Consider the following 22,562-nt stretch of genomic DNA (forward strand, 5'->3'; position numbering starts at 1 on the left):
GATAAGTAGTTGGCTCTTTATAGTACTTAGCTCTCACCCGTTCAAACATCTCATTTGCGGTCAATAAATTATCATAATTTATTCATCGACCATCTATTACGTATTGATCTGCAATCAAATAAATCCTGTGATATATTAAAGAGACCCTCAATCATAGTCTCTTTCTCCGCAAACACTCTCCACTTAATCTACATGCCTTTGCCGCTGCTGATTGGACAGAAAACTTTGATGATAGAATATCCACATCTGGGTATGTTATCTTCCTTGAGGCTAATCCAATCAGTTGGAGTTCTAAGAAACAAAAGACAATCGCACGATCTACAACTGAAGTTGAATACTGTGTCATTGCCACCATTGCTATAGAACTCAATTGGATCACAAATCTATTCAAGGAACTTAATATCGACTCTAACCTTATTTCTACAATATATTGTGATAATGTCAGAGCTACATACATATGCATCAATCCAGTGTTCCACTCCCGTATGAAACATATTATCATCGACTTCCACTTTATGCGAGATTAAATTGTCTGATATCAACCATGTGTTTCTCAAGTACATACGGTTAATCAACTAACATACTTACTTACGAAACTTCGCGCTTATAAACTATTTTCATTGCACCAATCTAAGATCGACATCCTTGATAGGAGGATCATCTTACGAGAGTATGATAATAGATAAAATTTTTCTAACTGCACAAGAAAATTTTTTATTGCTTTGTTATGCTTTGTTAAGAAAAATCCCCGGTCCTAACCTAACATGTATAAATATAGACAACGTATCAATATCTTGTATCTATATATCTATCTTGTATCTATATATCTTCTATCGTCTGCCTTATGCATGTCCTGCGTCCAACGTCACAAGCTCCTCCGCCGTCCACTCTGCGTACTTCACGAGCCCACCGCTGCAGCACGTCTACTAGCCCGGTATGGCTGCAAGCATGCAGAACCCCCATGTACGTGACATGATCGGGCCCGATGCCACGGCGTAGCATCTCGTCGAACAGCCGCAGCGCCTCCGCACCGTGGCCGTGTGACGCGAGCGCCGTTATCATGGCCGCTCAAGAATGCGGGTCATTGTGGGGTATTTCGTCGAACACCCGCCTCGCGGACTCCAAGCGGCCGCACCTGGAGGACATGGTTAAGAGCGCGGTGCCAAGGGCGGTGGCTGAGGAGGACGAGGGCATCGCGGTGGGCGAGCTCGCCGTCGGTAATGGCGCCGAGGTAGGCGGCGGAGGAGAGTGCGGAGACGAGGGCGGCCTCGGTGGGTGGCACGCCGGAGCGGCGCGTGCGGCGGAGGGTGGCGAGGGCGTCGGGGTGGCGGCCAGAGGCGGCGTAGGCGGAGATGAGGTCGGCGAAGGAGACCGGGATGGTGTCGAAGGCGTCGCGTGCGGCGTCGGGGAGGCCGCAACGGGCGAGGGCGGAGACGAGGGCGGTGCGGAGGACCACGTCCGGGTGAGGCCCGGCGAGGCGGACGAACAGGGCAGCGGGGGAGCGACGGCCGGAAGAGGAGTAAGCGGCGATGAGGGCCGAGCGGAGAAAGGGGTCGGCGTGGAGGCCGAGGACGGTGAGGCGGGCGTGGAGGAGGGCAGGAGCAGCGGCGGCGGCTGACGCTGCGCGGAGAAGGAAGGTGAAGGTGAACTTGTTGGGACGGGCGCCGGAGGGGAGCATGGAGTAGGCGTACAGAGAGAGGGCGTCGAGCGGCGGGGATCGCCGGAGGAGAGCGTTCCACTCAACGTGGACCGTTCAGATCGAATCGGACGGTCAGCAGATGCTGCAGCCGATTCTGCTCGTGTGACACGCATTCTGAGTTTTGAAGGAGCTGACGTTGCAACGGGGCAAGCTTATTATACGATATAAAAGTAAATATACATATCTGTAAAAAAAATGTTCGATCAATATATAAATGAAAACAAAACGAAAAGAGCTTTAGTGAACCCCAAAAAAATAATTTTCTTCTAAAAAATTCCATTTAATAGAGTCGACGGTTGACTAAAAATGATCGTTTGACCAGGTCAGCGAAGAGGGAAAAGGTCAACATTCATGAAATGAAAGAGAATCTGCGTTGTCTTAGCAACAGTCTTCACGACTAATCGGAACGTTACTTGCACGACACTCTCATCACACCCTAGAAAAAAAAAATTAAATAAATAATAATAATAATAATAATAATAATAATAATAATAATAATAATAATTATTATTATTATTATTATTATTATTATTAATGGAGCACTTGCCAACCAACCAACTTAATTCCTTAAAATAAGAAAAAGTCTTCTCCCAACCTCAGACCTTTAACCACCACCTCAGCTTCTTCTTCTCCTCCCCTATCTCCTCTTCTCTCCTCTCTCTCTCTCTTTCTCTCTCTACGGACAATTTCCATCTGATCCATCTCCATCTACGCCATCACAATCTTCTGCATCTCTATCATCGTCATCTTCCCTCTCTGCGTTTATGGGTGGTCGTCGGCTGCAGGGCGAGCAGCTGAAGCAGCTGCGGGACATCTTCAACCGCTTCGACATGGACGGCGACGGCAGCATCACTCACCTGGAGCTCGCCGCGCTGCTACGCTCCCTCGGTTTGAAACCCACGGGCGACCAGATCCACGCGCTCCTCTCCGGCATGGACGCCAACCGCAACGGCTCCATCGAGTTCGACGAGCTCGCCGTCGCGCTCGCGCCCCTCATGAGCGAACAGGCCCTTCTCAACCAGGAGCAGCTCCTGGACGTGTTCCGCTCCTTCGACCGGGACGGCAATGGCTACATCTCCGCGGCGGAGCTGGCGCGGTCCATGGCGCGCATGGGCCAGCCGCTGACCTTCTGCGAGCTCACCGAGATGATGCGGCAGGCCGACACCGACGGCGACGGCGTCATCAGCTTCACGGAGTTCGCGGCCGTCATGGCCAAGTCCGCCGTGGAATTCCTTGGCCTCACGGTAGTGTCATAGGAGAACACAGGCCCCTTCCGGGCGCCCGGCGACGGGGAGCGCTGAGTCGGTTGACCGGGCTCATGTTTCTTGGTTGACCCGGTCAACGGAGGACCCCGGGAACTGTTTGCGTAGGATTTCTGTCGATGCATGGTAACCAAGGTTGTAAATGTATAGAATGTGACGATGGATGAAAGTTAGGATTACATGATCATTTAGGAGAGATTATTTCGTTCAGGAAACGTGAATTATTTCCTCTGTTTTCCTGCATGCATGTGTTTGTGTTCGTCAAGTCAACGTGGAACTTTCGTGTGGTTCTTCTCGATCGCTGCAGAAGATGGAAGGAAACTTTATGCATGCACTGCATCAAGTCATGTTATCTCTTTGGAGCTTCCATGTAGGATTATCTTCGGTAGAACATATTTGGCATTGAATCGTGTACGTGTGTCACTAATCAAACACGTTCGGGTGCTTGATTCCGACAGATGAATCGATCAATTATTATTCGATATGTGACCAAGCTAATACATGGGAGATAAGATCTGCAAATATAAAGTAATCGATTATGAGCTAATTTTCTCTTTTTTTTTTTTTGTCGTGTATATGGATAAGAGTTTGAGAAAGACTATTAAAGAGCGTGCCTTAGCCAATATTTTTAAAATATTTTACTCCCTTTTTATCCGGTATAAAAAAACCTACCTTTGATATAAGATTTGAGATTATACATCTTTTTTTATCATTTTCACTTTTACCTTATCTCGGGGCTAAGCATTGAATCAAAAAATTCATTCTTGACCTAGGTCTTTGTGTCGATTATCATCAGAGAACTTGAACGTACCCACATTGACTTCTATGAGATCTTTAGCATCACTTTGGAAGCATTTCATCATTCTTGTATTTGTATAGTCGAACCACATCAAACTGACTTGAAGTCAACAATATTTTTCTTTAACATTTTAACACAAGGATCATGTCATAAGAATGCCAGCCTGTTGACTCATAGTACCTTCACTCACAAGACACGGTAGTTGACGTTTTTAAATCTCGACACTTCTACCTTAACACAAACTCTCATAAGATACTATCATATATTCAACAACCTAAGCATCTCTTCGTTAATGACAACCCCGACCTATATAGTTGTCTTTGTCGAGGTCTTCCTGAACCTTACTCAACAAGTACAGATGTTAACAGGAATGATACAAATGGTCACCCCACTCCTACCTCGGTTGGTCCAATTGAAAGTGCCTCTAACCGCATCGTAATTTATAGTACTACTAACACTTATTGAGATTCCTTGACCTGACGTGATATCGTCCCCCAAGAATGCTCGAGGCATGTCGAGCTCCCAATAAAGGAGGCACCCTGATCCCCAACTATAGAGTTCAACGAACCTCACCATTCTCGGTTTGTCTTACCCAAGCTCGAGACATAGTTCGTAGACTACATAGAGGACATCCTTCAGGTGCAATTTCAGTAGATGGACCTAGAGGACATGTGTCGAGAGTTTGAGCTATCTAAGAGAGAAGACTTGACCAACCTCAACTCGAGTCAGTCACCATTAATTCAAAAGATCCAAGTAAAGCCTATCTCTACTAACTTCTGACTCTTAACCTTTGAGGTATTTGATGGTTGTGCCAATCCAAATAAGCACATCGTAGCCTTTCATGCTCAGGTGTCCTTATATGGCACGACGAACACTCTTATGTGCCACACCTTCCCTACCACTTTATAAGGCGTAGCACAAGAGTGGTATGCCCACTTGAAGCTACTCTCAATTAGCTCATTCGGCCAATTAGAAAAAGAGTTTGAGAAATATTTGTTAGGAACGAGTCGGCACTAAGAGGGGGGGTGAATTAGTACAGCGGTAAAAACATCGATTTCGAAAAATATTCATTTGTTGAAAACAGATCAGAAAGATGTTAACTTAAAAACACTTACGTAAGCGTGTAATGAGGAAGTAGAGCAGTGAGCAAATAAAATGATTTGCAGCAAAGGTAAACAGCAAAGTAAAAGGCACCAAATCGATTTTATAGTGGTTCGATCGTCGTGACCTACATCCACTCCCGATTCCTCTTCATTCGAGGCCACTGGCTTCCACTACTAGTCTTTCTTCAATGGGTGAAGACCAACTACCCTTTTACACCCATCTTCTTATTTTCACGGGTTTAGGATATAACCTTTTACAAGTACTTACTCCTCTCTAAACAGAATTCTAAACTTAGAATTATAGGAGGGGATCTCTCAAGTGATTACTACAACGTTTTCCCACTTTTCAATTCTCTGTGCTTATGTATATTAACCAGGGATGAGAGAGATATTTATAGGCCTTAAGTGGATTTAAACTTGGAGCTTAAAAGTGTCTCATCCCTGATTTTCGAGGTACTGACAATACCACCGCTTGTGCTGGGTGGTACCACCGCCTACAGCATTGACATTGGATGGTACCACCACTTGTAGCACTGACATTAGATGGTACCATCACCTGACACCCTACCACTAGGTGGTACCATCGCCTAATCTGGCGGTACCACCGCCTAGACTGGCAGTACCACCACCTAACATAGTCTCGGAGATTGTGCCACAACAGTGCCACTTGTTGGGTCACTGCTTGAGCCTTTCACTTGGCCCAACATAGTCAAAACTTAGGCCCAATTGGCCCCTAATTGAGTTTGCCCAATTCCAACTCAATTATGTGCTAACTATAAATTTTAAGGCATACACTAAGCTAAATAAGTCTAGTAAGTCTACGTTTCTTCTAGCGAGCTTTCGGCGAACTTCCGACGATCTCTCGGCAATGTTATAATAGATTCCCAGCAAGCTCCTAGACTTCACGATGATCTTCTTGGTGAGTTTCGACGAGCTTCTTTGGCAAACTCCTGAACTTCTCGATTAGTTCCGGTAGAACTTCCGACGAACATCCGAACTTCTGACGAACTCTCAAACTCCCAACACAATCTCGTTCTTGACTCCGGGACTTCATTTTGCTTTATGCCTTGATCGCTATCGTAGTTAATCCCGCATATTTAAAACCTATTTTGATCTAGACAATTATTATAAATCTTAAATCAAATGTTATCCGACGTGTCATTGATTCATTGACGCTTCGTTCGATTCTTCGGCGCATCATCCTCTCTTGCGGCCTATTGCTCAATCGACCAGTTGACCTCTACAACTTTGATTTCCTTGGTGCAATTTTTGCTCTTCTTAGCCTGATGCTTGAACCCATGGCCCGAAGCCTTTTGTTGATATGTTGACCGATCCTTCAACTCGATGTCTAATCTTTTACCATGTTTTTCTCTGACCCAACATGATTCTTCCTACTTTAATTGTCTCTCCCTGATCGAAGCTTCGTGCGTCACTTAAAATGTAAATCAAATCATAAACACTATCAATTGGTTTCATCATCAAAATCTGTGATTCAACAATCTCCTCCTTTTTTATAATAACAACCAATTGATGACGGAGTTAACCTTAACTCCCTCTATCAATATGACATATGTGAGATGAACCTTGAATTCAAACTGAATTTAAGTCAAAAAAAATTTAATTTAATCATGAATATTTGTAATATGTTATCATAAATTTATGCATAATCAAATTTGTAATACATCATTCCATGCATGATTGTCATTATAACTTCTTCCCCTTTGTCATCAACAAAAAGGAGAAGTACAACTACTAAGTGTTTAGACATAATTTCAAATCATTGTATAATAAACATAATCTCAAGTTTTATCATCATGCAAGCTAGTAATTTTCTTTCTTCTCTTTTGAGAAGTGTAATTTTTTGCTTCCTTTGCAAAGCGCAAGCTAGCAAAATTTTACATCATTTTACAAACAAGCTAGCAACTTTTTGAGATATTCATGCATCATTAGTATTGCCTCTCTTGAGATGTGCAAGATAGCACTTTTGTTTCATAGCAAGTTTTTATGAGCTAGCAAATTTAGCAAGTGTTACATCATATTACAACATGCTAGTTAGCAAATTTTATATCATTTTAGAGCATGTAAGCTAGCAACAATTTTGAGTTTTGTAAATTTGTAAATTTTGCTAGATGTGCAAGTTAGCATGTTTTGCTTCTTGAGATATAGCACTTTTGCTTCTCTTAAGATTGCAAGCTAGCAATTTTTGATGATGTTCAAGATAACAAGTTCTACATCATCATGTAAGCTAGTGAATTTTATAATATTTTAAAACATATAAGCTAGTAAATTTTATAACATTTTAGAAAATGTAAGCTAGTAATATTTGAGATATTCAAAAAAGCAACTTTTGCTTCTTGAAATATGCAAGTTAGCAATCTTTACTTCTCTTTTGAGACGAGCAAGCTAGCATATTTTTACATCTTCTTGAATTGTGCAAGCCAGCAAATCTTTCTCTTTCCAAATGTGAACACTAGCAATTCTTTCTCCCCCTTGATAATTGGCAAAATGAGGGGAATAATAAAACAATTATACAATTAATTTCCATTTATATTAATTTTTAAATTATGACAAAGATAATATGTCATTCTTTATGGCATATTGAAATAAGGTATCATTTCAGAAAATGATAATTGTTGTCTTTCACTTCATTTCAAAATCATAAGTATTGCATGCATCATTCCAAATCATAAATATTTCAAATCATGATGGTATCAAAATATCCAATTACATTACATTCTACCATACATGATCATAACTTCTCATTTGTATATGCATCAACATAATATCATAAGTATTTCATGATTTCATATCATTACATGAAGAATATCAAGAAAAAACTTGATGGTGAGATATACTTCATGAATACAATGACTTTTACATAATAAAACTCAAGTCATAAACCTTAAAAGCTCAAGTGACATTTCATGGTTAATTTAGATAAATGTCCTCTTTAGTAAATAACAAAAGAGTTGTAAGAGAACAAATAAATGATCTTGATTCATGCATAAGAATTTTCAAGTTATAAAAAAAAATAATCATGATTTGTTTAGATGAATGTTCTCTTAAAAGAGTGAATCATACGAGAATAAAAAAAATACATCTCAAGTCATAAACATTGATAAATGATTCGATTGGATATATCATCTTATTATTAAAACAAATCATATGAAAAGAAATCTAAAATCATCGTGTAAAATCATCAAATATGATACACGCATTTACTTTCATAACGTTCATCATTATTTTTAAATATTATAATTTTTCAAATCATTAAAATCATTTTCATAGTCCAAGAGATTCATACAAATAAATTCATTAATCTATTTTTGAAAAGTTAATAAGATAGGGATTGAGAAGTTTTCAAGAAAAATATATTTCCTTTTTATTTCATACTAAGCATACCTTTGCCATTTATGTCAAATCAAAATATGCATCATGTTTATAATCGAAAGAGCAACTTTCATTATGACAAAGATCGATAAGCCATACAAGAATCATCATGCATAATTTTAAAATATAAACTCATTAAGTATTATCATTATGCATCATTATTTTAGGCGTGATACCAAAATATGGTTTCATTGGACATAAAGTATTTTCAATCAAAATCGAAAATCATCAAGATACATATTATTTCTTCTTAAAAACATATTGAGGATTAATCATTAGATTTAAATCTAATATTTTATTCCTTTATCATAAAACATATAATTTTCATGATCATTGTTTTAAAATAAAAAAGAAGCATGATATATTTTTTTTATTTTTTATTTTTTTATTTTTTACTAACTAATTTAAAAACAACTCATGAAAAAGCATCAAGTAATTTCAAAATAAAGTAAAAGAGTTTCGTTTGAGTTGTTTATCTCATTGTCATGAGTCACTAAGGCGAAGTTCGCCACTTCGTCCTCATCGGTTTATTCTTTATCTTCAAATGCACTCGTTTCGTCCCAAGTCACCTTGAATGCTTTCTTGTTATTTGATAAATTTTTCTTTTTAAGTTTACTTTTATTCTTATTTTTATGTTTTAAAATTTTTTTAAGCTTTATTGTGAGAAGTTTAAGTTCACCATCACTTGAGCATTCGCTCGAGTGGTCTTCTTTTGTTCTAAATGCAAAATCCTTCCTGTTCTTTGGAAGGTTGTTCTCAAGTTCATTTTGTACTATATAACTCATTTCATATGTCATTAAAAACCTAACAAGTTCTTCGAGAGAGAGTATTTAAATCTGTGGCCTTCTTAAATGGTTGTTACTTTAGGATCCCAATTTTTAAAAAGAGATCGTAAAACTTTATTCACAAGTTCAAGATTCGAAAAACTTTTACCAAGAGCTTTTAGACTATTAACAATATTCGTAAAACGGGTGTACATGTCTCTAATAGTCTCGCTTGGTTCCATATGAAATAATTCAAAATCATGCATCAAAATATTTATTTTAGAGTATTTAACTCTACTAGTGCCTTTGTATGTGATTTCGAGTGTGTGCCAAATATCAAAAGTTATTTTGCAAGTAGAAACCCGATTGAATTCAATTTTGTCTAAGGTGCAAAATAGAACATTCATAGCTCTAGCATTTAAAGAAAAAGTTTTCTTCTATAAATCATTACATTCGTTCATTGGAGTAGAAAACTTTTGAAAGTCATTTTCAATAATATTCCATAAATTTAAATCCAAGGAAAGTAAGAAAACTCTCATCCGAGTTTTTCAATAAGTATAGTCCGTCTCATTGAACATGGGGGGGAATGATAGAAAAGCCATCTTAAAAGCCGAAAAGAGTCATTTCTCATAGGTGTTAAACCAAACGAGAAATAATGTGGCTCTAATACCAACTATCAGGAACGAATCGGCACTAAGAAGGGGGGGGGGGTTGAATTAATGCAGCGGTAAAAACATCGATTTCAGAAAATATTCATTCGTTGAAAACCGATCAGAAAGATGTTAACTTAAACACACTTACATAAGTGTGTAATAAGGAAGTAGAGCAGTGAGCAAGTAAAATGATTTGCAGTAAAGGTAAATTGTAAAGTAAAAGGCAGTAAACTAATTTTATAGTGGTTCGGACGTTGTGACCTACATCCACTCTTGATTCCTTTTCACTCGAGGCCACCGGCTTCCACTACCGGTCTTCCTTCAATGGGCGAAGACTAACTACCCTTTTACACCCCTCTTCTCCTTTTCACAGGTTTAGGAGACAACATTTTACAAGCACTCACTCATCTCTAAACAGAATTTTAAACTTAGAATTAGAGGAGGGGATCTCTCAAGTGATTACTACAACATTTTTTCACTTTTAAATTTTCTACACTTATGTATGTTAAATAGGGATGAGAGGGGTATTTATAGGCCTCAAGTAGATTTAAACTTGGAGTCTAAAAGTATCTCATCCCCGGTTTTTGGGGTACTAGTGGTACCACTACTTGTAATGGGCGATACTACCGCCTATAGCACTGACTCTAGGTGGTACCACCACCCAGTCTGGCAGTACCACCGCTTAACAGTCTCTCAGAGATTGTGTGTGGTACCACCGCCTGACAAAGTCTTGGAGATTGTGTCACGACGGTGCCACCTGTTGGGTCACTATTTGAGCCTTTCACTTAGCCCAATATAGCCAAACTTAGGCCCAGTTGGCCCCTAATTGAGTTTGCCCAATTCCAACCCAATTATATACTAACTACGAATTTTAAGGCATCACTAAGCTAAATAAGTACGGTAAGTCTAAGTTTCTTCCGATGATCTTCCGATGAACTTCTGATGATCTCTCGGCAATGTTCTAGCAGACTCCTAGCAAGCTCCTAAACTTCACGACGATCTTCTTGGCGAGTTTCGATAAGCTTCTTTGGCAAGCTCCTCGATTCTCAGTCAATTCCGGTAGAACTTCCGATGAATGTCCGGACTTCCGATGAACTCTCGAACTCCCAACGAAATCTCGTTCTTGACTTTGGGACTTTATTTTACTTTATGCCTTGATCACTATCATAGTTAATCCTACATACTTAAAACCTACTTCGATCTAGACAATTATTATAAAACTTGAATCAAATGTTGTCCAACATGTCATTGGTTCATCGACGCTTCGTCCGATTCTTCGACGCATCGTCCTCTCTTGCAGCCTATTACCCAATCAGTCATTTGACCTCTATAACTTTGATTTCCTTTGCATAATTTTTGCTCTTCTTGGCTCGATGCTCGAACCCATGGCCCGAAGCCTTCTGTCGATATATCAACCGATCCTTCCGCTTGATGTTCAATCTTCTAATATGTTTTTCTCCAGCCCAATATGATTCTTCCTACTTTAATTGTCTCTCCTTGATCGAAGCTTCTTGTGTCACTCAAAATGTAAATCAAATCATAAACACTATCAATTGGTTTCGTCAACAAAATACGAAATTCAATAATATTTTATTAAGAATGTACACCCTCAACGTTCGATAGTAGACCTCCCGGGACTTTAGTCAGGGGAGGAAGATATGTTCTCGGATTTCATCACTCGATTCACAAACAAGATATGAGGCATAGTTGATGCCTATCCGTTGCTCCTTATACAAACCTTTTGCTAGTCATAGGTGCCCTGCAAGCCAATCACGTGAGTGATGACAAATGTAACTTAACAATAAGGCATCATCAACCATCCAACGTTTTGTAAGTGGATCAATTAGTGAACTCATTATCCAATGAGCACCTATATTGTATCCCTAGTGTCCCCACATGAGCAGCTATGAGACCAACTAGATCCATGGATGGGTATACATCACACAAGTCTGTCTGGTTATCTCGATGTCCCTCTCGATTAACCTATGAGCAGGATTATTTAGGATCTGTGTTTAAAGGCGAATCAATCTCATTATCGTGATCTCATCACGATCTGATTTCTATTACATAGATCCATGGACATCACAATATATTCAAGCAACATGCAATATAAAGTGATAAAATACCAAATAATAAGTAAAAAGACTACGTGTCAAGTCACACGTATCATCATTCACGTGATTGGCTTGTAGGGCACCTATGACTAGCAATATAAAACTTGTGAGCCTTACCTTCATGAAAAACTAACCAACTCTCCTTTTAATGGAATGGAGAGAGATACTGAGCTGTTGGAACTCATACATAGTGATGTATATGGACCCATGTCAACTCATGCCATAGGTGGTTATTCCTATTTTATTATTTTTACTAATGATTTCTCAAGATATGGACGTGTATTTAATGAAGTATAAGTCCGAAGCCTTCGAGAAATTCAGAGAGTATAAGAATAAAGTGGAGAATCAGACTGGAAAGAGTATCAAGAATCTTCAATCAAATCGAGAAGGTGAGTACTTGAGTATAGAGTTCACCCAGTTCCTCAAGGACCATGAGATTATATCCTAATAAACACCTCATTATACACCTTAACTTAATAGTGTATCTGAAAAGATGAATCGTACATTATTATACATTGTACGGTCCATAATGAGTTTCGTTGACCTACCCATCTCATTCTGGGGAGACGCCATAGAGGCCAGAGCTTACCTTCTGAATAGAGTTCCAACTAAATCGGTAGTGTCTACACTGAGATATGAAAAGGAAAAAAAAATCTGATCTTAAGGTTGTTAAGATTTGAGACTTCCTTGCCCACGTTAAAAGACACAACCCCGATAAGTTGGAATCGAGGACGGAGCAATGCAAGTTCGTGGGATACCCTAAGAAAACTTGTGGGTATTATTTCTATTATCTCGATGACCAAAAGGTCTTTATAGCCAAAAGAGCAGTGTTCCTTGAGAAGGAACACATTTTTAGTGGAGATAGTGAGAGCTAGATAGAGTTGAGCGAGGTTGGAGAACCTAGCTCAAGTACCACTCCATAGCCCAAGTTTGTTTAGATAACTAGCACACAAGTTCCAACTTTATATAGGTCTGGTAGAGTATCTCATCCTCCTAAAAGATATGTGGGATATATTAGAGGAGTAGATGTTGAGGATATTGATTCTCAAACCTATGAGGAGACTATTACGAGTATAGACTCCGGGAAGTAGCAAGAAACTATAAATTCTGATATGGATTTCATATACTCCAACAAAGTTTGAAACATAGTTGATGCACCCGAGGGTATTATACTCATCGGTTGCAAGTGGATCTTCAAAAAGAACATCATAGTAGATGAAAAGGTAGAATAAAGCAAGGCTAGTAGCTAAAGGGCATCATCAAAGACAAGGTATTGATTATGACTAAACCTTCTCACCTGTAGCTACGCTAAAATCCATCTAAATTCTATTAGTTATTGTAGTATACTATGATTATAAGATCTGACAGATGGACGTGAAAATCATATTCTTCAATGACAACCTCAAGGAAGATGTGTATATGATACAACCTAAGGGATTCGTATCTAAGGACTGCTCAGATAAGGTGTATAGGTTGTTTATGTCCATTTATGGACTAAATTAAGCTTCCTGAAGTTGGAACATAAAATTTGATAAGGCAATCAGATCTTATGACTTCATTAAGAACAAAAATGAGTCTTGTGTATACAGGAAAGTAAGTGGGAGCGCTATCATTTTCTTGGTGTTATATGTGGGTGACATCCTAATCATTGGGAATGATATAGGAATGATATCTATAGTAAATGCTTGGTTATCTAGACACTTCTCTATGAAGGACTTAGGGGAAGCATCCTATATCTTGGGGTTTCGGATCTATAGAGATAGATCTAAGAGGATGCTTAGATTGTCCTAGTCTAAGTATATAAACACCACCGTTAAAATATTTGGCATGAAAAATTTCAAGGGATGTCTTATACCGATGAGACATTGAATATCACTTTCTAGAAGTTTGTCCCCAAAAACTCCTGAAGATGGGGCAAACATAGATAGGATACCCTATGCATCGGCGATAGGGTCTATCATGTATGTCATGCTATGTGCCAAGCCTAATATAGTGCATGCTCTGAGTGTCACGAGCAAGTATCATGCGGATATAGGCTTGGAGCACTAGAAAGCAGTAAAGTGTAGCCTTAAGTACTTGAGAAGAACTAAGGATCTTTTACTAGTATACGGACGTAGTAGCCTTAGGGTTGAAGGCTACATGGACTCAAGTTTCTAGTCCGATGTCGATGATAGTAAGTCGAATTCGGGATATGTGTACACCCTAAATGGAGGAGCAGTATGCTGGAAGAGTTCCAAGCAAGATACTATTGTTGACTCGACCACAGTGGCGGAGTATATACTACAGCAAAGATAGCAAAGGAGGGAGTCTGGATGAAGAAGTTCATCACAAATTTGGGAGTCGTGCCGGGCAGTGAGGAGTCGATTCCCTTATTGCAATAACAACAGGCGATTACTCAAGCGAAGGAACCCATGTCTCATCAGAAGTCTAAGCACATTCTAAGGATGTTCCACCTGATCAGAGAGATCTAACCCGAGGAGATGTAGTAGTAGAAAGAGTTTCATCCGAAGATAATATCGCAAATCCACTAACAAAGTCATTGTCTCATATTATCTTTGAGCGTCACAGGGTTTTGATGGGGATTAGACACATAGGTGATTGACTTTAGATTAAGGGAGAGATTGCTAGTCATAGGTGCCCTGCAAGCCAATCATGTGAGTGATGGCATATGTGACTCGACAAACGATCTTTTTTACTTATTATTATTTGATATTTTATTACTTTATATTATCTATTGCTTGAATATATTGTGATGTCCATGGATCTATGCAATGTGAATTAGATTATGATTAGATCACGATAATGAGATTGATTCACCTTTAAACACAGATCATAAATAATCCCGGTCATAGGTTACTCGAGAGGGACATCGAGATAACCAGACAGACTAGTGTGCTATATACCCGTTCATATGATGAATACAGTTGTTCTCATAGCTGCTTATGTGGGGACACTAGGGATATAGTACAGATGCTCATTGGAGAATAGGTTTACTGATTGATCCGCTTACGAAATGTTAGATGGTTGATGAAGTCTTATTGTCAAACAACGATTCCATAGTCCTAGTGGTGTATCTGGTCCTTAGACTTGAGACACCAAGGATGTCTTGTATAAGTACTCCACTCTTTGATATCGGACTTATAGGTCTGGAGATTCCAGATATAGTATAGCTGGTCATCGGGGGTGGTAGCCAACTTTACGATAACTATTAAGTGTCGATAGAGGATCATCCACTCTCGGTGTTATGAGAAAAATTTCTCATGTATTCTTGATCAAATAAATCCCTAGCTAGGGTCATTCGGATTGAGAGAAAAAGAGTTCTCCAAAGAATCTGATTAGAGTGAGACTTGAGTAGAAACTATATGGATCTGACAACACCATGCCCGATATATGATCTTTGGGATATTAGATAAATGAAGGACTATAGGTATACGGTAATTGAGGACAGATAGGTCCAATATATTGTCCGGGGACTACGACGTAGTGGGTATTGAGATTACCATCTCGTAAAACTCCTAAGGTGCATAGGTCGGCCAAAACCTACTTGACCTCCTCAAAGAGCCCAAGGTGCATAGGTCTATTAAGCTCGACCTGACCTCCTAAGAAAGCTTGAGGTGGGCCTGATGTGTATAAGTTGTCCAAGCTTGACCTGACCTCCTCGGCGAGCACCCAAGGTGCCTACCTCGACATATACCGAAGATAACCTCCTTGGCCATTCCCCAAGGCAACCACCTTAGCTAAGTACTCGAGACCGTAACCAAATCGAATGATACCCTAGGTGAGCAAGTTGGCCAATACCTTGAGTGGCAAGAAACCTACTCTTAATCTAGATCTTCATGTAGATCATTGTCAAAGCACATAAGCCCATCACCATCAATTTTCACAAGACATATATATATATATATATTTGAAGCATACATACAGACTAATGCTCACCATTATATAAGTATCCAATTAGTTTAAATTTACTTAGTATTTAATTAGGATAATGAATAAGATGACCTTCTAGAAGAGGTTCATGTTTCTTTTGTTGAGGTAAGAGTAAATTATTTAACTCATAATTTCATATTTTTAGTACCTATAAATATATTTGTCCAATTGACACATCTTAACAAATCAATATTTAACTTATTAAATTCTTAATCATTTGTGTGAAGGGGGTCAATGGCCCACTAGAGACATCGAGTCTTTCAACGTATCAAATAGATTATATATATATATATATATATATATATAAGATTAAAATGATGAGTTAGGTTGGATTAGCTTTTCATATAAATTTGAGAATCAATTTTAATACTAATACATCCACTTGGCCTTCAAACACGAGTGTGGATTGAAAGAAATGGAAGAAGTTTTATGGGGTGTCTAACTTTCCACCGGAAACCAATCAAACATTTAGTTGCCGTCACAAAAGCCCCCCACACGAAAAGGTAGATCGCCTCAATGCCACAAGTTTCACAAGTATCAAGCTATCAAGCTTTCATCTGTCAATTCGAGACAGACGGTGACAAAATATGGACGAAGACATTTCAACCAATGGGAGGATGAGTTCATGGATTATGTTTCCATCCTCCCATGATGAGAAATGGAGAATCGACCACGTCTTCCCCCTCTATCACATCTCCTTATCAGTGGCCCGATTCATCTCTTCCATCTCCATTATTGTTTCTGACCTTTTACCACTTTGGCCTTCCATGACTCCAAAACCTTCAATGACTTGAAGTCGAATTTTGCATAAACATCATTGAAAGTTTTATATTTCAACATATAAACTCTTACGGAGAAAATACATATCCAACGTAATAGTATGAGTATGATAAGATTGAATATGTAGACTAACGTTGAATTGTTTTTTGATTTTATTCTCTTGGAATGAATAGTCTCAAAAAAATATCTTTGATGATACTAGTGATTTGTGGCTTAGTATTTGGCTTTTTTACTCCTCAATTAATATGAGACCATATTTAATTAATATTAAATTTTATTTATATTTTTTGAATAATATGTATACATGATATGTCTTAATTCTGAATCATATTATTATATGATCAGATTCAAATGAAATAATACTCTGATGGTGTTCATTATAAAATATGATTCAAGTGTTTATTACTATCTATTATAATAATTAATTTTAATTAAAATATATTTTAATTATAAAAATGATGAATTTGATTGTGATAGTACATAAGAAAATAATAAATATATTTAAGAATTATAATTCCGGAGAAATCATTGAACAAAAATTGGAAGCAATAAACTAATAACCTTTTAAGTTAGGGGTTATATGCAAAAAAGAATGGATTTCTAGAATATTTGAGGGTGGATTCGTAATTTCGGGTCACTAACCGTCGTTTTAATGGATGAGAGCGGTTCGTTGACGGTCACCGGTGGTGAACGGAACAGCGGTCCGGTCACCGCAACAGCAGGCTTTGATCTCCTCTTTCCTCGCGCTCCAAATTAATACTCGCCACACGAAAATATCGCCTCGGCACAGCGACCGCCTCGTCCTCCCGTCGGTGGCGGTGATACCCAGCGCACCACCACCACCACCTAATGGCCGGAGCGGCGTTGGCGGCGTCGTCGGCGGAGGAGGGCCGAGGAGGATGGAGCAGGGAGGACGACAAGGCCTTCGAGAACGCCCTGGCGACGATAGCCCCGCCGCCGAAGGAGGAGGAGGAGGAGGAGGGGGGCTCGGAGGGTGGCGAAAGCGGTGGCGGTGACTGGTGGGAGTTGATCGCGGCTAGAGTCCCGGGAAAGACGGCGGCGGAGGTGAGGCGGCACTACGAGGCGCTGGTGGAGGACGTGAATGCGATCGAGGCCGGACGGGTCCCCGTCCCCCGCTACGTCGGGGAGGAGGCGCCCTCGGGTTCGACTCCTACAGCGGTCACGCATTCATCCAAGGAGAAGCAGCCACAGCATCACCAAGATCATAACAGCCACCACGGATCGGCCGATAGGAAGAGAGGAGGGTTTGAGATTGGGGGGCAGGGCAAGAGCTGTTCCAAGGCGGAGCAAGAGCGACGCAAAGGAATCCCTTGGACTGAAGAAGAGCACAGGTTCTGTCGGTTACTTGTCAGCTTTCTTTTGTTTTTCTTCTTCTTTTCTTTAAGCTCATAGCCTTTTAGTCCAACAGTCTATAAATCTGTTCAAGAAAAAAGTTGCCTTTGTTATGGTGCATCTATTATGCTAAAACAAGGAACTTTTTCTAATTGGAATCATCCAAAAATCTAGGAAATTTCCTTGAAATGTGTGGAATTTTCCTCCTGTGCTGATAGAAAGATGATGAACACATATAGGAGATGGATGATGATGATAATAGGTGGCTGATAAATTAATGAAGATAGATGATCAAAGCATACTATTGGCGAATTTCACAGTGTGGGCAATGACCTCTGTGGACCTAAAGCTTTGAAATTTAGATAACTCTGCCAATTATTATGTAGCAACAGAACATTCCTGTCAAACTTACACATAAATTAAGATAAACTGTGTAGGCCTGTAGGACAAGGGTTTCCAAGGTGTTAAGTTGTGCTGTTGATCTCCCCTTCCTACTTTGATGATTGCAGTTAGAGATTTGTGGAATGAGACGTTGCTGATATAATATCTTTCTGTGTCTAATGACACCCATCCTTAGCTCATCTCTATGTGCAAAATAAAAGCTAAATAAGGACCATATAAGCATGTCCATGGTTCGTATGTGCTTTTGTTCGTGTCCTAGGATTAGGTAAATATCCACTTGTTGTGAAGCCGGTTTAATTTGGGATTGATAGGAAGAATTGGTCTTGAATCAACCTCTTCCTGTAGGCATGAACAAACTTCTTGTGCATATATTTTTCAGTCAACTCTGTAATGGACATCTGTGGCAAATTGAGCTTTAAATGCTTGTTGTCTTTGGCCTAAAGACCAGTCCTGCTTTATTCTTGACAGTGGTTGAAAATGCATTAGTAAGATTTACAACCACCAAATAAATGACATAGAACTTCAGCACCTGGTATGACGTTGAAAATGAGTATGTGCTGAAATATTAACTTGCAAATCTGGTGCTGCTCTTTGAATCTAGGCATTTGTCCTTTTGACTTCAGTTGTGGACATATATACTATACTTAATTTTCTAGGGTTTTTTTACTAGATTCTTCTCAATGATCTTTTCCCGTTTGGATGGAATCTCTAGAAATGAAATATCGTAGAGACGTAGAAATGATTTTTCTTTCTTTGGCTTGATTACATATTTGAAAACTATATTAGGATGAGAATTTATGGAGTTCTGGGTCTATTTTATGCAAATATGAAAATCTGGCAGTTATCTTTGAAGTCTCTCATTTCTTGCTAATCTTCTAGGCTTTTCCTTCTTGGCCTTGACAAGTTTGGAAAGGGTGACTGGAGGAGCATATCGAGGAATTTTGTCATCTCAAGGACTCCTACCCAAGTTGCAAGCCATGCTCAAAAATACTTCATTCGCCTAAATTCTATGAACAGAGATCGCCGGAGATCAAGTATCCATGACATCACAAGCGTGAATGGTGTTGATGTGTCCTCTCCACAGGGGCCTATAACTGGTCAGGCCAATTCAAATCCCGTGGCTGTTGGATCAACTATGAAACATCCTTCACAGGCAAATGTGCCAGGGGTAGCCATGTATGGGCCACCCGTCGGTCACCCTGTTACCGGCCATGTGGTTTCAGCAGTTGGTACTCCGGTTATGCTTCCTCATGGTCATGCTCCTTATGTCATGCCAGTTGCATATCCTGTGCCTCCGCCTTCGATGCATCCGTAGCCCTTTAACTCCTATTGAAGTTTAGCTTCTGACTAGGTTCTAAATGTCGATTGAGTTTAAGAAATAAGTGCCAAAAAATATATGGGAGGTTCTGGGTTTTTCTGGTGCAGTGGGTACCCAGCAATTGTTCACTTGTGAAGATGCTTGCATGATCAAAGCCCTTTTCACTTGCGCTCTGGGAGATAACGATCCTTATCTATATGTATTTGTATATTTGTCAGATGGATGTCTGCCAACTCTACTTTGATGTAGTGCTGTCTACAGCCAAGACATGTTATTGGGACTACTACTTACATTGACCTTTTGGATACTATGCCTTTTAGTTGCACATATTTGTAAAGCTGTGAAAGTAAGCCTCATATGCGGATCGTTCTTCTTTCAGCTATAATGTGATCTTTCCTTTGTAGTTCTGCATAAATAATGTTGCTTTGACCCTTCTCTGTAGACAGTAATGGTATTTATTTTTAGCATGAAGGCATCTAGCGTCTTTTTTCCAGGCTTGGATTCTTGGAGACAACATTTCAGGTAGAAAATTGATATATATAAAGTACCATCACTAATGACCTTCATTTCCTTCAATTTGTAGGTACAAATATTGGATTGGTATTTGATGAGCAACTTAAATCAGATAGTAATATCTTCAATTTGAAGGTGTCTCTTGTTGAAGTATTTCTATTGACAAGTTATTGGTTACAGTTAAGATATGTTCAAATGTTTCAGGAAACTTTGTTAGTTCTCCAATGTGATTGGTTTCGCACAATTGCCTGTTTTGCGGTAGAGCAATTCTTACCATACACTTATTCAAGTTATTATGGAAACAATTGCTGATTAGATGCTGATACACATCAAAGTACACTTATACATCAATTAATATACATCCTGTTGTTTTCTTTCTGCATCATATTACTTGGAGTTGCATGTTAGCTGTAGCTTATATATGAGTGATGTGTAGTCTTTATGGCAAGAAAGACGTTAAACTCTTCAATATGATTTGCATAATGCCATACAGGTTGTGTAAGAACTGCAAAGAGAGGTGATCCAGTTCAAGCTGTTCCTCATTGGGATTGAAGTGCTGCATTCTTGAGTGTCTGATCCACAGATGACATCCTTCACAGGCATTAAGCATCAAATAATCAACACCTATTTCTATAATGAAGTTTCTGAGATCCTGCCCCAACTAGAAACAAAGCTTACTTTTGCTACAATCACATGCACAACAACAGAGTCTCATCCTAATCCATTTTCATTCTTTATGATACTTGTTAGGCTTCTTATAATCTAACATTACTTCTTCTTGCTAGCCCCTACAGTGCAGTGCAGGGACAAACATGCCTCAACCAGTTAGGCCAAAGAAGCTTTGAGATTTGATCACCCTACACCAAGTCCAGGATTAACCCATCTTTAGTCCAAGGAGGCAGTGCCAGTTTTGTAACAGTGGATGCAGAAATCAAAACAAGTTTATATTTGCAAGAAGCATCACAAAGAAGTGTGGATTCAGCGAAATATGCAAGATGGAAGAAGTCATTGTCCGTACTTGTTTGGGGAGGATCTCGAGGAGACAAGTTGTCATTTAGTAATATTGAACATTTGATTAGGAGCTAAGTATTCTCCAGCTGATGGTGCTGCGAAATGTGAGCCTTCTTTTCCTTGGAGTTGCTGAACCAGAGCTTGCTTGCTGCTGATGGAATCTAAATGGCTGTATTCTGAACAGTGATCATGAAACCTGGAGCTTACTTGCCGCAAATGGCAGGTAGTAAGTCTGGATAACCATTAGCACATCCATGGCTGTGTTTGGATCTTGATACATGATGCTGTGTAGTCCAAGCTTCCATGGTGGAAATTAGCTGTTGATGAAGGTTGAAGGTTCAACATATAGGTGCCTCTTCTTCTTCCATGAAATGCTGCAGATTGGCACTATTAAGCAACCAGGACTTCGAAGATGGAAAGATCAAAAGCAGCAACAGCATTTCTGTTCTTTGTTCTAACAGTGGCAAATGAAACCACTCAATATGGTCAAAGTGGTGAGAGAGAGATGGATTAATATACAGATGAGTTGCAGAGTTGGAATGGGTTTTGTCCCCCTCAACACTCATCAGGCTGCGTGCAAGTTCGGGAATGGCGCACATGCGGGTGGGCGGGGCTTCCTCTCTCTCTCTCTCTCTCTCAAAGTGAACGCGGTACGGCCGCGAGGGAGCGCGGACGCGGGCCAAAGAACGAGCAGCAGCGCACGCTCCTGCCATCCAAGCTTCGGGTGTCGCGCCACCACCTGCTTCTCCTCCCCCATAAAAGGCCTTGAAGCTCCTCCTAGGAAACTCGCCAAACTGCAACCACATCCTCCGGAAGAGCTGAAGGGAGAGGAAGCGTTGGCCGGCATGAAGATGATGAGGAGCCACGGGAAGGCGCCGCAGAGGGGCGGGCTCAGCAGGGCGCTGCGGGAGCAAAAGGCGAGGCTTTACATCATCCGCCGCTGCGTCGTCATGCTCCTCTGCTGGCATGATTAGCCGTCGAGCGTTCGACCTTTTGTCTCCCCTTTTCCTCCCTGCCAAAGTCATGATGGGACTTCAGCTCGGCTACTCCTTTTTGACATGTACATAGATCTACAGGCCATGAGAGATCCTTTTTCCCTTCCACTGGAAGGCAAGAGTCAAATATATGAACATTTTGGGAGTTCAAATTCCATCTCACATTGTCAAAAAGTCATCTTCATCTTCTTGCTTAGGTGTTTTCATCCATGGAAGTTGTTTGATCTTGCATGCCATTTGAGACCACACATCAATGGAACAATTTCTATCTGAGTTTACAATGAATTCTCCAATACAAACATTTGAGTTAAATAGTGCAAGAAGACTGCCTTGGGATGCAGACTACAATACAAATATTTATCTGCACTGGCTCATGGGAATCTTGCGCTGCAGGGAACCTGAAACTTTTCCTGTAACTTTGGGCACCATTCCTAAGGTTCTACTTCTGTACACTCTTCACATGTTCAAACTTAAAC

General features: G+C 39.9%; 4 protein-coding genes across 4 annotated transcripts; 3 read left to right on the forward strand and 1 right to left on the reverse strand.

The window, feature by feature from the left end:
- Positions 1-1,081: 1,081 nt before the first annotated feature.
- LOC135649073 (pentatricopeptide repeat-containing protein At1g08070, chloroplastic-like) lies at positions 1,082-1,678 on the reverse strand. Its single transcript, XM_065167175.1, has one exon. It carries the CDS (start codon positions 1,676-1,678, stop codon positions 1,082-1,084), a length of 597 nt encoding a protein of 198 aa, XP_065023247.1.
- A 616-nt stretch (positions 1,679-2,294) lies between these two features.
- LOC135649364 (probable calcium-binding protein CML14) lies at positions 2,295-3,204 on the forward strand. Its single transcript, XM_065167634.1, has one exon. The coding sequence runs from the start codon at positions 2,464-2,466 to the stop codon at positions 2,953-2,955; it is 492 nt and encodes a 163-aa protein (XP_065023706.1). The 5' UTR covers positions 2,295-2,463; the 3' UTR covers positions 2,956-3,204.
- A 13,954-nt stretch (positions 3,205-17,158) lies between these two features.
- On the forward strand, positions 17,159-19,892 carry LOC135649318 (transcription factor MYBS1-like). The gene is made up of 2 exons (XM_065167555.1): positions 17,159-17,846; positions 19,129-19,892. The coding sequence occupies exons 1-2, from the start codon at positions 17,344-17,346 to the stop codon at positions 19,562-19,564; spliced, it is 939 nt and encodes a 312-aa protein (XP_065023627.1). The 5' UTR covers positions 17,159-17,343; the 3' UTR covers positions 19,565-19,892.
- A 681-nt stretch (positions 19,893-20,573) lies between these two features.
- LOC103998642 (uncharacterized) lies at positions 20,574-22,243 on the forward strand. Its single transcript, XM_065167557.1, has one exon. The coding sequence runs from the start codon at positions 21,559-21,561 to the stop codon at positions 22,063-22,065; it is 507 nt and encodes a 168-aa protein (XP_065023629.1). The 5' UTR covers positions 20,574-21,558; the 3' UTR covers positions 22,066-22,243.
- Positions 22,244-22,562: the final 319 nt, after the last annotated feature.

The sequence above is a fragment of the Musa acuminata genome, chromosome BXJ3-9, assembly GCF_036884655.1.
Source record: "Musa acuminata AAA Group cultivar baxijiao chromosome BXJ3-9, Cavendish_Baxijiao_AAA, whole genome shotgun sequence".
NCBI lineage: Eukaryota > Viridiplantae > Streptophyta > Magnoliopsida > Zingiberales > Musaceae > Musa > Musa acuminata.